General features: G+C 39.3%; 1 protein-coding gene across 2 annotated transcripts in view; it reads left to right on the forward strand.

Annotated features, from left to right (window-relative positions):
* The window catches only part of ACOX1 (acyl-CoA oxidase 1), an 82,829-nt gene extending 70,636 nt beyond the window's left edge, over positions 1-12,193 (forward strand). For both annotated transcript variants that reach the window (XM_077459360.1, XM_077459359.1), the window contains exons 11-14: positions 806-911; positions 4,565-4,708; positions 8,526-8,732; positions 11,348-12,193. In XM_077459360.1, coding sequence (XP_077315486.1) covers positions 806-911; positions 4,565-4,708; positions 8,526-8,732; positions 11,348-11,398 — 508 coding nt within the window. In that variant the 3' untranslated portion in view covers positions 11,399-12,193. The remainder of the gene's footprint in view (positions 1-805; positions 912-4,564; positions 4,709-8,525; positions 8,733-11,347) is intronic.
* Positions 12,194-13,381: the final 1,188 nt, after the last annotated feature.

Genomic DNA, 13,381 nt, shown 5'->3' on the forward strand with positions numbered 1-13,381 from the left:
TCTCGTTACTCGTCTCTCTCTCTCTCTCTCCTCTCTCTCGTTCTTCTGTCTCTCTCTCTCTCTCTCTCTCTCGTTATCTCTCTCTCTCTCTCTCTGTAATCTCTCTCTCTCTCTCTCTCTTCGTTCTCTCTCTCTCTCTCTTCTCTCCTCTCTCTCTCTCTCTCGCTCTATCTCTCTCTCTCTCTCTCTCTCGTTCTCTCTCTCTCTTCTCTCTCTCCTCGTTATCTCTCCTCTCTCTCTCGTTATCTCTCTCTCTCTCTCTGTCTCTGTATCTCTCTCTCTCTCTCTCTCTCTCTCGTTATCACATAGGAGTGTGAGAGCTTGCCCGCTCCCTTCTGCTCTTCACATTCTTATTGGCCCCTTGCTGTGATTCAATTTCTCGCTGACCAATAGGAATGTTTTAAGAGGCAGGAGAGGGAGGGCATGCAAGCACTGTAGGAAAGGACAGAGCTTTGTCAGTTCAGAAAGGTTTTTGGGCATACAGCAAGGCAATTAATTACAACAGGTATGTGCCTACCCCGTTATATTTTGTGCCACAACTTGAGCCTAATACAGCAGCTCTGTATTATTATTATTATTATTATTATTATTATTATTATTCAGGATTTATATAGCGCCATCAGTTTATACAGCACTTTACAATATGAAGTGAGACAATACAGCAACAATACAATGCAATATAAGCGAGTTAGTACTGCCCTGCTCTTAGGAGCCTACAGTCTAATATCTTTTAATGCAGTAATACAATGCATCAATGTTTAATTCACTCTTTTTTTTTTTTTTTTTTCTCTCTCCTTACCTCCAGGCTTGTTGTAGGTGCATCTAGGAGTGTCCAGGCTGATTTGAAGCGTGGAAAACGCAAAGAGGATGCTTGGAACAAAAACTCTGTAGATTTGGTCCGGGCATCTCAAGTAAGACCAAATATAAATCTGAACACTGAACACCCTTTTATGTCTTTCTTTTAATAGCCATCTTCTTCCTAAGTAGGGCCAGAAGAACTAATCCATTAATCGGCAACTAATCGATTTATGAAATTAATAGATTATTATTTTCATAATCGATTAATCGGCCAGTAACATAATAGGGTTAAACTAAAAATGAGCCCTTTATAATACAAAAATAGCAAATTGCTACTGTAAATATTACTTTCACTGTTCTACAGTAAAAAAAATTAACCCCTTACAGTAGCGATTTTTCTCTTTTTGTACTATAAAGGGTTCATTTTAGTTTGTGATTTTTTTTTTTTTTTAACCCCATTATTTTACTAAACGTCTTAGGCCTGGTTCACACCTATGTGTTTTCTGGTGTTTTTTTTCAGAAATACACTACAGTTCATTTAACATGGTTTCCTATGGGACACGTTCACATCTATGCTTTTTTCAGCCGCTGCGTATTTTGAAAGGGTCAAGATACTTTAATAGAGAAGCTGGAGAAAAGAATGTAGTGTGTTTTTTGCAGCAATTTGTGTGGTTTTTTTTTTTTTGTTTGGCAAAAAAAAGCATAAAAAAATGCAAAAAATGCAAATTGCAGCAAAATCATGTTTGCAAAAATCAAGACTCAAACAAAAAGCACTGTAGAAACAGATCAAAAGCAAACTGCATTAGGTGTGAACCGAGCCTGATTCTGGCCATACACGTATCAATTTTTGGACGAAAAATCTTTGAACATTCGCTGAACGAAAGAATGTTTGAAAATTTCGCTTTTAACATTGTTTTAAAATGAATGTCCTTTCTGAACGAAAACCACATACACTGTCAGAAAACTTCTTGGTAAAAAGGAATTCTCAAGTTCTACAACCACATTTCCCGTCACTGTGGTTGAAAACAAACGTTGATTTGACCCCACTAATGATTACAAAATCGGCGCCTTCTAAGTGCAGTAAAACGGTAAATTTTTAATAACATTTTAAAAATCGATAAACTCACAAAAGTGGTTCATAGATGGGCATTGTAATAATTTCAGCATCTGCTAGTCGTCGTCAGAGGAGAGGCCATGAGCTGTAAATCTGGCAGAGGGATAGATGATCTATCACTCTGATGGTTTTACAGCTGATGGCCTCTCCTCTCTGACGGCGACTAGCAGATGCTGAAATTATTACAATGCCCATCTATGAACCACTTTTGTGAGTGTATTGATTTTTAAAATGTTATTAAAATTTACCGTTTTACTGCACTTAGAAGGCGCCGTTCCTCTTCCATTTGTCTTTTTTTCAGAGCACTTTTTACATTTCTACTTGGAACTGGCAGCCCCCTATGGACAGTTTCTTTTTAATTTAACTATTTTACCATGGACATTACTGACTGTAACAGCCCATTGTGGTCATTAATACTATTTATACTCTATGTTCATTCCCATTCAACAGTATAAGTTTTACTAGTCATATTCAGAGTGTGCCATATTATCTTTTTGTTTTTTCGATTAGAAAAATCGAACAAACTTTCTTAAAATTCATTTTTTTTTTTTTTTTTTTTTTTGAAGGAAGACATTGTTTTTGATGGCCAGCATATTACATATTACAGTTCTGTTTGAAAATCTGCAAAACAGTCTTTAACTTTTATTTTTTTCTTTAAACGAAAAACTTGATCTCGTGTCTATTTTCCTGATTCAGCCTCTAATAGTATATACAGTATATCTCTTCTAATAGTATATACAGTATATCTCTTCTGTCTGTTATTCTTTACATATTAACTAAATTATACACCACACTTTTTTTTTTAAGGTTATCAACCGATTAATCGAACCGATAATCGGCCAACTAATCGATTATCAAAATAATAATTAGTTGCAGCCCTAATCCTAAGTATATTTCAGTTTAGATTCTGCAGACAGGTTGAATAACCTTTCCAGTTAGTTCAAAATTGATTTAGGCACCTACCATTTGTTCCTTGTTGCATCAGACATAACTGATAACTGTGGTGAAGTAAGTGGAATTACATCAAGAGATGCTAGGTGACATGGCAAAGCTCTCACAGAGACCTCAAGGCAATGTTTGCATACTCAACATGCCCGGGGTTTCAAAGGATCCTAATTGAATAGGTTACATTTATCTCAGACCTCTAGGCCTCTTGTGGTGCCTTCAGTTTGGAACTAGTAAATAATTTTATATTTCTTCTTTTACTGACAGGTTCCCTTATGAATCTTCTAGCAGCTTCAATCAGTTTCAATATTTTGGAGAGCCTATTCACACCACAGTGTGCATTACTGTGCTCTTAACGAATGTACACTGCACTGCAAGCAAGTGCCTTGTTCTTGTGTTGGGACTGCGTTGAACAACTCAGTCCAAAATGCTGATGTGAATGTTGCCTCATAGCATTGGGAATGTGCTTAACTAGCTTTTACAATTTCCAAGAAAATATATATATATATATATATATATATATATATATATATAAATATATATAATATATTTTTTTTTATTATCCCTTTTTCCTAATCCGCATTTATTGTTCAGTCAAGTGAACCACAGCATTCTTCCATTTCAATCTGAACAGAGAGGAGGGAAGCAGTTCATTATGTCACGTGCAGATGTCAAAGTAGGTTCCCCTTCATAGGGCTACAATTCCAGAAGGCTATGCTTTTGTGTTCCACAATCCTATTGACTGCAGCTGCAAAAGACAGTCCATCAGCAAGGTATGGCTGGGTACATGTGTGACAGGTAAACTGACTACCTGTACCTGCATCCTGTACCTCCAAACAGCACAGAATGTGAGCTGAGCACACAGGTACGCATCTGTTGCAGTGCTTTGCAGGGTCAATTTTCTACAAGGGAAAAAGTGTACTGGGAGGATTGCCAGGTATTTCTGATGAATACAGTCTATGAAACGGTAGACTACCGTTTGAAAGATGCACATCTAGAAAAAAAGTTAGGCTAGCATTAGTATGCATGGACTTTCTCTTTGAAGTTTTTAGTAGGAGTTTTATTTAGGGCTGCACTACTTGTATTTTAAAAAGCTAGCATTAGTGCACCTCTGCCTAAGCAGTGAAAGTAGTAATTTAATCTTCAAAGATCATAATAAAAACTCTAAAGCTTAGAAACACATTTTGTGTTTTTAAGGCTACGGTAAACAAAGTGCGCGATTTGTGTTGTGGCAGCCCATCCACTTGAAAGGGCTCCCTTGTGCACAAAACTCGCCAAAAGAAGCAGCACACTAAAAGTAACAGGTTTCAGTACCTATGTTGTAAATTCTGAAGATTAATTTATCCACAGTGCCTATAGATACATAGATGACTGATGGCTTGTTTTTATTGCTTTATCAGAATCTGTAAATACTTTAGTGTTCATTGTCTGGGCACAGGTTCGCTTTAAGAACTTCAGTGCTGAGAACTCTGCTTTTGAGTTTCAGATCTGATAGCATGCTTGCTACAGTTATGGAAGCACCACCACACACTGTTGGCATTTTTAATTATTGCGGATGAGTTTACTGCTTTCTTAGAAGCAGAGATGAGACCTAAGGGTTGGCAGAATAAGAAACACTTATCGTGTTGGGCGGATCAATTTTATAAAAACACATAACCTGTTTTTTGGAAGTTGCTAATACCTCTGCACGTCATTTTTATCTTTTAGGCTCACAGCCATTATGTGGTTGTCAAAATCTTTGTGGATAAGCTATCTGAGATCCTGGATGCTTCTTCCCATCACATACTGAGCTCCCTCTGCCTCCTCTATGCTCTGCATGGAATCAGCAAAAATACAGGGGACTTTATTCAGGTTTGTGTATTGCAATTGTATTAAAGGGATACTAAATTCTATATTTTTTTTTTCTTTAAAAATAACATGTTGTACTTACCTGCTCTGTGCAAAACCATTTCACAGAGCAGCCCAGATCCTCCTCTTCTCGGGTCCCTCTTCGGTGCTCCTGGCCCCACCCTCCTGTTCAGTGCCCTCACTTTTTATCTTAATGCAATAAGATAAGATAAAAAACCTTCTGCCTTTACAACCACTTTAATGCTATTAATATTATTACAAAGGTGATTTCAGCTTTACTAATTGATGTATTGTGTTTAATACTTAATGTAAGTGTTTAAACATCCGATTCCTGATTATTTTTTTGTGTTTAACCACTTTCAGACCGGACCAATTTGCTGGTCAAAGACCAGACCACTTTTTGCGATTCGGCACTGCGTCGCTTTAACTGACAATTGCGCGGTCGTGCGACGTGACTCCCAAACAAAATTGACGTCCTTTTTTTCCCACAAATAGAGCTTTCTTTTGGTGGTATTTGATCACCTCTGCGGTTTTTATTTTTTGCGCTATAAACAAAAATAGAGCAACAATTTTGAAAAAAACGCATTATTTTTTACTTTTTGTTATAATAAATATCCCCCAAAAATATATAAAAAAACATTTTTTTCCCTCAATTTAGGCCGATACGTATTCTTCTACATATTTTTGGTAAAAAAAATCACAATAAGCGATTATTGATTGGTTTGCGCAAAAGTTATAGCGTTTACAAAATAGGGATAGTTTTATAGCATTTTTATTATTAATTTTTTATTATTATTTTTTTTACTAGTAATGGCGGCGATCTGCGATTTTTATTGTGACTGCGACATTGCCGGGGACCCATCGGACATTTTTGACACATTTTTGGGACCATTGTCATTTATACAGTAATCACTGCTATATAAATGCAGTGATTCCTGTGTAAATGACACTGGCAGTGAAAGGGTTAACCTGTGGGTGGCAGTGTAGGGGTTAAGTGTTCCTAGGGGTGTGTTACTAACTGTGGGGGGGTTGGGCTTTCATTTAGTGTACACTGATCTCTGCTCCAATCACATGGAGCAGAGATCAGCGTCACTAGTTGCTAGGCAGAATGAGAAAATGTTGTTTATACAGCATTTCCTCCATTCCGCCGCTCCGTGAGACGATCGCGGGGATGCCCGCGGCGATCGAGTCCGCGGGTCCCGCGACCGGACTCACGGAGGTCCCGACCAGCGCGGGAGCGCGCCGCGGGCGGCGCGCTCCCGATGGCACGGCGGCAACGAATATTGGACGTACATGTACGCCAATATGCCTGCCCGTGCCATGCTGTCGACGTACATCGTCGTGCGCTGGTCGGGAAGTGGTTAATATGGAGTATATTAATTCGTTTTAACGTCTGTTCATGCTTTTATGTCTATTACAATTTTCATATTTTAAAACTGGATGGCGTAGCTAGAAGTAGGAATATCTTGCATCTTACTATCCCAGGTTTCTTGTAAAGAAAATGTTATAATGGTTGGCATCCATTGTGTTTTTTTTTTTTTTTTTTTAAGTTTTAAAGTGGTTCTAAATTCTAAGCGGTTTTTGCTTTAATGCAAAAATTGCCCCACTAATTGTTTCCCCCTACCCTATGGGCACACACAGCCCGGCTCAAGAGCTAGCTGAGGGGCACTCATAAGAACCAGAGTTAAGGAGAGGTGGCTTTTAGGATCCAAGACCTGGGGACTGGTAGTGAGGAGCAGCAGATAGCAGCATTGAATGGTAGATAAGGAGCAGGGGACCATACCATTAGGTGGAGGGCAGAAGAGCAGAGAACAGCAGTGTGAGATGGGGCCTGAGGAGCAGAGGACCACAGTATGAGATGGTGGATGTGTGGTAGGGACCAGCAGCATGAGAGAGGGTGTACTGGAACAGCAGTAAGTAGTAAACAGGTGAGAAGTGGAGGACCTTGGTGGAGGGTGGAACTGCAGCTTGGGATGGAGGGGGGGGGGGGGGGGGGGGTTTAAAACCGAAAGCAGTGTATGATAAGGGGGGTGTGGAGGATGGGACAGTGGTGTGGAATGAGATGATGAGCATGGGGCTTTGAATTTGATGGGGGCAAGGCTCACTGAGCAACAGCATCTGATTGAGCACCCTGTATGGTAGCAAAGAGGAAGATCTGACATAGTCAGGTGGTTGAAGGTGTGGTGTCAGAGGGAGAGTGCTGGGTTGGTAGCACTTGTGCTGGGGGATTGTGCACTGGGTCTTTCTTCCCTTTTATGCTATTAGGGGACTGTAAACCGAGGCCTAATGTTACATTTCCTGTGTTTCTGTTCCTGTTTTCTCAAAGCAGAAGTAGGACATATATTCTTTATACTAACAAGGATAAACTATTTATTTTGTAAATGCACATTTAATAGAGTTGTGCTTAAAAATTGACATACCCTGGCAGAATTTATGATTTCTTGGCCTTTTTTCAGAGAATATGATTAATAACACAAACTTTTCTTTCACTCATGGTGTTTAGCTGAAGCCATTTATTATCAATCAACTGTGTGTACTCTTTTTATATCATAATGGAAACAGAAACTACCCAAATGACCCTGAACATTTGTTGCACGAATGTCAGAAACATTTGTGAAAGTGAAACAAAATGTCCTCTATTTTAGGAGATTAATGCGCTTATCCTCAGCTTGCTCTAATGGTCAAAATGCGGTATAGCTTTTGCATTGAGGCATTTCAGAAAATGAAACGGCATTTTGGCCACTAGATGAAGCTAACAATACAGGCATTAATCTCATACATTTGTGCAATGAATGTTTTATAAATAGACCCCTTAGGCTGCATTCACACCTGAATGTAGCGCTTTTGTGCGCGACTTGCATGTTTTTATACAGCATTTTTGAGCTTTGCTATTTTTTTTTATTAGCCAATAGAGAAAACCATCATCTGCATCATTTGTTGCTAGGTATTTCAGCTTTTAAAGCTTTTCCATGGGCTTTTATTTCTTTTTTTATTATTAATTTATTATTTCTTTAGTTGGGGAAAGTGATTAGAGTTGAGGTTAGAATTAGGGGTTAGTGTGTATTTATTTAGTTATCTTAGGGTATTAATACTAATCATAATAAATGTAAAATAAATTCACAAATAAAAAATCATAAATAATATATAAATTCAAATGAAAAGTAATGATAAATAATTAACCCCCAAACCTTACTAATGAAAAAAAAGGTTTTTATTATTATTTATATTGATAATTTAATATTTTAATAGGGGTTAATTCTATTATCATTTTTAGTTATTTCTGTATTTTACATTTATTTATTCATATACTATTACTTTTCTATTTTTTTAAATTTGAGCAGAAAATTGCGCCAAAAAAAATAGCAGTAAAACGGGTGAATGCAAAGGCGCACAACTGCTGCATTTCCATTGGAATAAAAACTTGCCAAATACGCTCAAATCTGCCCGATTTGAGCTACATAAAATCTCACTTTTTTGAGCTTCAGGCAACTTCGAGTTGAGATGTGAACCATCTCCATAGAGAATAATAAAAAAATTCTCCAGCATTTTGGAGCTTTGAGCTTCAAACTACAAAACACTGAGGTGTGAATGGGGCCTTAGTGTTGGCTGGTTATTGGTATTAGAATTGTTTGACATTAGAAGGAGCACTCCCTTTTTTTAGTATAAAAGAATTGCTAACTACAGAAAAAAACAGCATCAGTAGTGTCAATGGCCTATGGTGAAGTGGGACGATCCAGAAAAGAGGTTTTTTTTTTTTTCTTTGGTTCTTACAGATGGCATGTACTATAAGATTAATATATTGTTATTACATCTTCTACAGGCTGGACTTCTGACTTTCTCCCAGCTGGAACAAGTAGAGCAGCGGGTTAAGGATTTGCTGGCAGTAATCCGTCCTAATGCAGTGGCTCTGGTTGATGCATTTGACTACAGCGACACTCAGCTGAGCTCTGTCCTGGGGAGATATGATGGGAATGTGTATGAGACTATGTTTGAGTGGGCCAAAAAATCACCTCTCAACAAGACACAGGTGAGGAATGCCAAATGTAAATGCGTTTACATTATTGGACATCTATACCTAGGACAGTGGTTCTCAACCTTTCTGGTGTTGTGACCCCTTGATAAAATTCCCCAAGTTATGTATGGGGACCTCTAACAGTAAAATTATTTTCTTGCGTGGGTTGTTGGCACCCATGGCAAGACAAGAGATTTGAGCCCCTAACCCACGGATATTTATCGCTTCCTGAGTCCCTTCCACTTACAGTACAGTATTACAACCCCTTATGGTACATTTTAGGATGTACCACCCTTTCTCTTTGTTATCCTTTCTTTCCCTTTTATCTCTTTCTATCCCAATGTCTTGTTTTTTTCCCTTTCCCTCTCTCTAGCAGTCGTTCTGGTTAACCCTTTTCTTTCAAAAAAGAAGGGGGGAGGGGTGGGACTTTAAATGAAGCACCACAAGGTGCTTCCATCCCGGTAATGTATACGAACTGGAAGGAGGTTTGGGACTTTAAATGAAGCGATTTAAATAGTGGAGGTGAGTTATAAATGCATAATATACAATTGATGACATAAATCATAAAAAATATATTTGTTGATTTAATATGTAGTACAAAGCATATGGAAGAAGCATAAACATGATGAACAGATTAGTACAAACATAGTACCATAAGATCAGGGTAATAGACAATATTTATATGGGTAGATACCTTGGTAGCTGAATACCATGGCAACCCTTTTCTTTCTTCCTCTCCCTCTTTTCCTCTTCCTTCCATGTTTTCTCTGTTTTTATTCTGTCCCTTACTCCTTGGTGGGGGGTGAACGGGATGAGTGGCAGTGCTGGCGGGGATTTGAAGGTCACCTGCTGATCTGAGAACTGTAGTGGGGACTTTTTAATGGCAACTATAACCACAGGTAGTGTTACTGTGTCTCCGACTTTGGTTACTCGCAGCAGTGACACCTATGCAGAAATCAGGAGATGGGGGTCTCCTCCAGCCCCTCCCACTTCACAGTCCTCACCAGTCAGCTGACCTTTAGTCTCTGCCCCCCAGCCATGCTGTGAACTGAATGGCCGGCCACGCTGCAGGAACTGCCCAGCTGGGCGGCCAAAGGCTCCAGGGAAAGCCCTGCTGGGCGGCCACGAAAAAGGCTTGGAGAGCGGTGCGGGGTTGAGAAACAGCCCAGGATTCAGGGACCCCTGGCAAATGGTAATTTGACCCTGGGGGGGTCCCGACCCCCAGGTTGATGACCACTGACCTAGGAAGTCAAGAAAATGTTGCTACATTTTGAAAACCCAAACAATGAACTTCTCTTATTTGTTCCATTTAGGTCTGTTGAAACAATACCATTGTATGTGTATGTATGTATGTATATATGTGTGTGTGTGTGTGTGTGTATATGTATATGTATATATATATATATATATATATATATATATATATATATATATAAAATTATTTGTTGGCTAGGTGCAAAGCTGAAAAAAAAAAGCAAGCTTTTATTGCAGAAAAGATATGCACTGTCTGCTAGCTGTCTCCTCCGGCGCTGTAAACTGAGCAGTGCATGCCCAGCTCAGTTTATAGTGTCGGGCCAGTTTCCGAGTGCCATGATGACTGCATGTATCCAGTGAAAGCAGACAAAAGTATTGATATGAATACTAGTTCCTGGTCTGTCGATCAGAAATGACTGAAGCCAGTAAATTTGAGAACACAAGAGAAACCTATACATACAACATAACCATGTAGATGGCATCCTAAAATATAATAGTCAGAATTCCAAAATATAAATGTGGCAGTGCTGATCAGAGTTACGGTACCCAGATACCTGTACTGAAAAGTAAAATGGAGGAAAACTGCGGATTTCCCCATCTATAATTTGTTAATTGGTTGCTGTTTGTAACATCCTGGATGTTTTTGTTAAAGTGATTACACCACAGGAAAAGTATAAGGCTGACATTGTCCACCTTCTTTTTGAAAAAGTTAGTTGTCTGGCTCTGGCCTCAATACTTTTGGGTCACAATGAGTGTCATATTTCCATATCTCTGTACTTGTTAGGTTCCTTTCACATGGGTGATCCAATCAGTTCTGCCTGTCAGTTTTTCAGGCGCACCTGATCGGACCCTCCAGTCTCCACTGTGGAGCGGCAGATATCAGCGGACATATGTCCGCTGACGCCCGCTCCCATCTGATCCTGTCTGCTGAAAACTGACAGATCCCCATCTGGCTGGTGGATCAAATTTGAATGGACAGGTGCTCAGTTTTCATCCAATTTCCCCATAGAGGAGAGTGGGACAGATTCCCAACAACACCGCCCCTCCCCCCCCCCCCCCCCCCCGGCACGCTGAGCAAGCGGATTCTGTTTCACGGAGGCGCCTGTATGAAACGGGCCTTATGGTTTAGAGTCTGACAGGATTCAAGCCATTACATGACAGCTAGGTAAATGGCTTTCCCAAATGACAGGTCAGTAATGGCAGCCCCCATTCTTTTCTTACAACAGTCACTTTAAAATTTTAATAATATATTTTCAGCTGTTATCATTCTATGTAGGTGCCCCCTCCCCACGCAATATAGTGAGATCTACTATTTGTTAAATCTACATTATTAAAGGTATTAATCTGTTTCTTTGTCCATGATTTTCCTTTCAAAGGTTCATGAGTCTTTCCACAAGTACCTCAAACCTCTTCAGTCCAAGCTGTGATTCACCACGAGGCAAGAACACTGGACCAGCAGCACTTATATAACTGGTTTTCTTAGCAATTTTTTTGATCTCCAGAAATTGTATGTTGATCTTTTTGATAGAAGAAGTATGGAAGCAAAGTCTGCAACCTCCTCCTACTACTTCTGTATGTCTGTAGATTTAAGGTGAAACTAAATCTAACAGTTTCCCAAAACATGAATGATGTGCTGTGAATGATAATGGTCACAGTTGCTTGTGCTCTCAACTGAACTGTCAAGCCATCAAATGGCTGGTGTCCTAACTGATCACATGTACAGCACCATGGCAACTGCAGATTAAGATAGCAGCTTTCTTGGCTGTAAAAAATAGGAGGAGGGGTTAGTTCTGCTCTATTTTTCAGTGGCAGAGTAGACCCACTTAGAATAGGGAATCTCTCTCCATCCTCTGCAACTCAAGATCTCCTTTGCATATTAAAAAATTACTTCACAGTTAAATTTGTCAAAACAACTACCTGTTGCCTGAATGCGTATTATCATTAACCCTTACATTCCAAGAAGTCCTTTTTTTTCTTTTTATGTTACCCTGAAGTAATTCAACTGTTGCTTTTGATTAGAACAGGATGTACTACATCATATTCTTTAGATAACAATTGTAATTTTTGCTCTGTGTTCTACTCACTTACAGAGCACAGTGCTAATGGATGCAGAATTCAAAGGGATGTTAAAATAACTATCTAGGCAACAGGCATGGAAAGAGAAGTGTGATTTATTACATAAATTATATATGTACTTAACAATACATATGAGTAATTTCTTATCTTGTTTTCTGTGTGTTTATTTACTATTATGAGTGTGAACACGTTGTACAGATGTGGTTTCACCATGTTGTGTTTGGACACTTATGGCAAGTGGCAGCTGGTGCTCAAAATGTTTGGGAGGGGGACAAACGGACTGAAAAATTCTTGAAAAAAAAACATTGCAGCCTTACCGTTCCCATCAAATGCAACCACTGTGAAATGCATGAATCTATCCATGATACATATAGGGGGTGGTGTGATAAAGGGTGCGGCGCCCATAATGGACGGGACACCACTGCTTGTGACCTCTGTTTTGAAATGCCCTATACTAAATCTGTCTGCCCCTTCCACATTGCCTGCTTTCCAAGCTGTAACCTGAGTCATAGTTCTACTACATGTACAATATTACTACAGAGCAAGAGCTGGCAGACATAATGAAAACTGAAATCTACTTCATTCCCAGTAACTGTATATTAAAAAAATACATTGGTACTATTGAATACTGCTGAAACCGTTTTTGGGGTTACAGAAGCTCCCAGCACTGGTACTCAAGTGTTAGCATTGAATAGATGCCATGTCCCATGCTGCTCCTCTATCGGACGGAGGATGTCATGGCTGGAACTGTGCAGACACTACCAGGCAGGAAATCACGCCGTGTGCTAAAAGTGGAGCTTCTTTCTCTCAATCAACATTGACCATTTTGAACCCTTATGCTGCTAACTTTAGTCAATAGATGGGAAAGTATATCACATTTACTTGTGTTTTTTTTATTTTTGTGAGTTTTTTTTATTTTTATTTTTTTTTACATTTCTTCAGTTACTTCCTAATCAAGGGGTGCCCAACCTTTTGAAGAGCGAGGGCCACTTAAGCGACTGGGTAATTAGTTGCGGGCCACAATAAGCAGGTGAATGACAGATCTGTATACATTCTGAATATGCAGAGTGGACACAGACACAGTCCACTCTACTCTATGGGCCCTCTGATCCAATCCACCATTTAGAAGGGGACAGATCCCCTTCTGGTTGTTTAATATTTATTTTTATTTTTTTATTTTATTAGCAGATTGGATTGAAGGTAGGCGAGTGTAAATGGACACAAGTCCTTTTACATCTGCAGCTCCATAGAGGTGAATGGAGTGTCCGATTGAGTCGGATCAAGCCTGTGAAAAGGGTCTGAGGCTGCTTTCACACTGATGCACTGCAGTTTAC

This window comes from Lithobates pipiens, unplaced genomic scaffold, assembly GCF_037356315.1.
Source record: "Lithobates pipiens isolate NorthernLeopardFrog02 unplaced genomic scaffold, aLitPip1_a1.2 Scaffold_28, whole genome shotgun sequence".
Classification (NCBI taxonomy): Eukaryota; Metazoa; Chordata; class Amphibia; order Anura; family Ranidae; genus Lithobates; species Lithobates pipiens.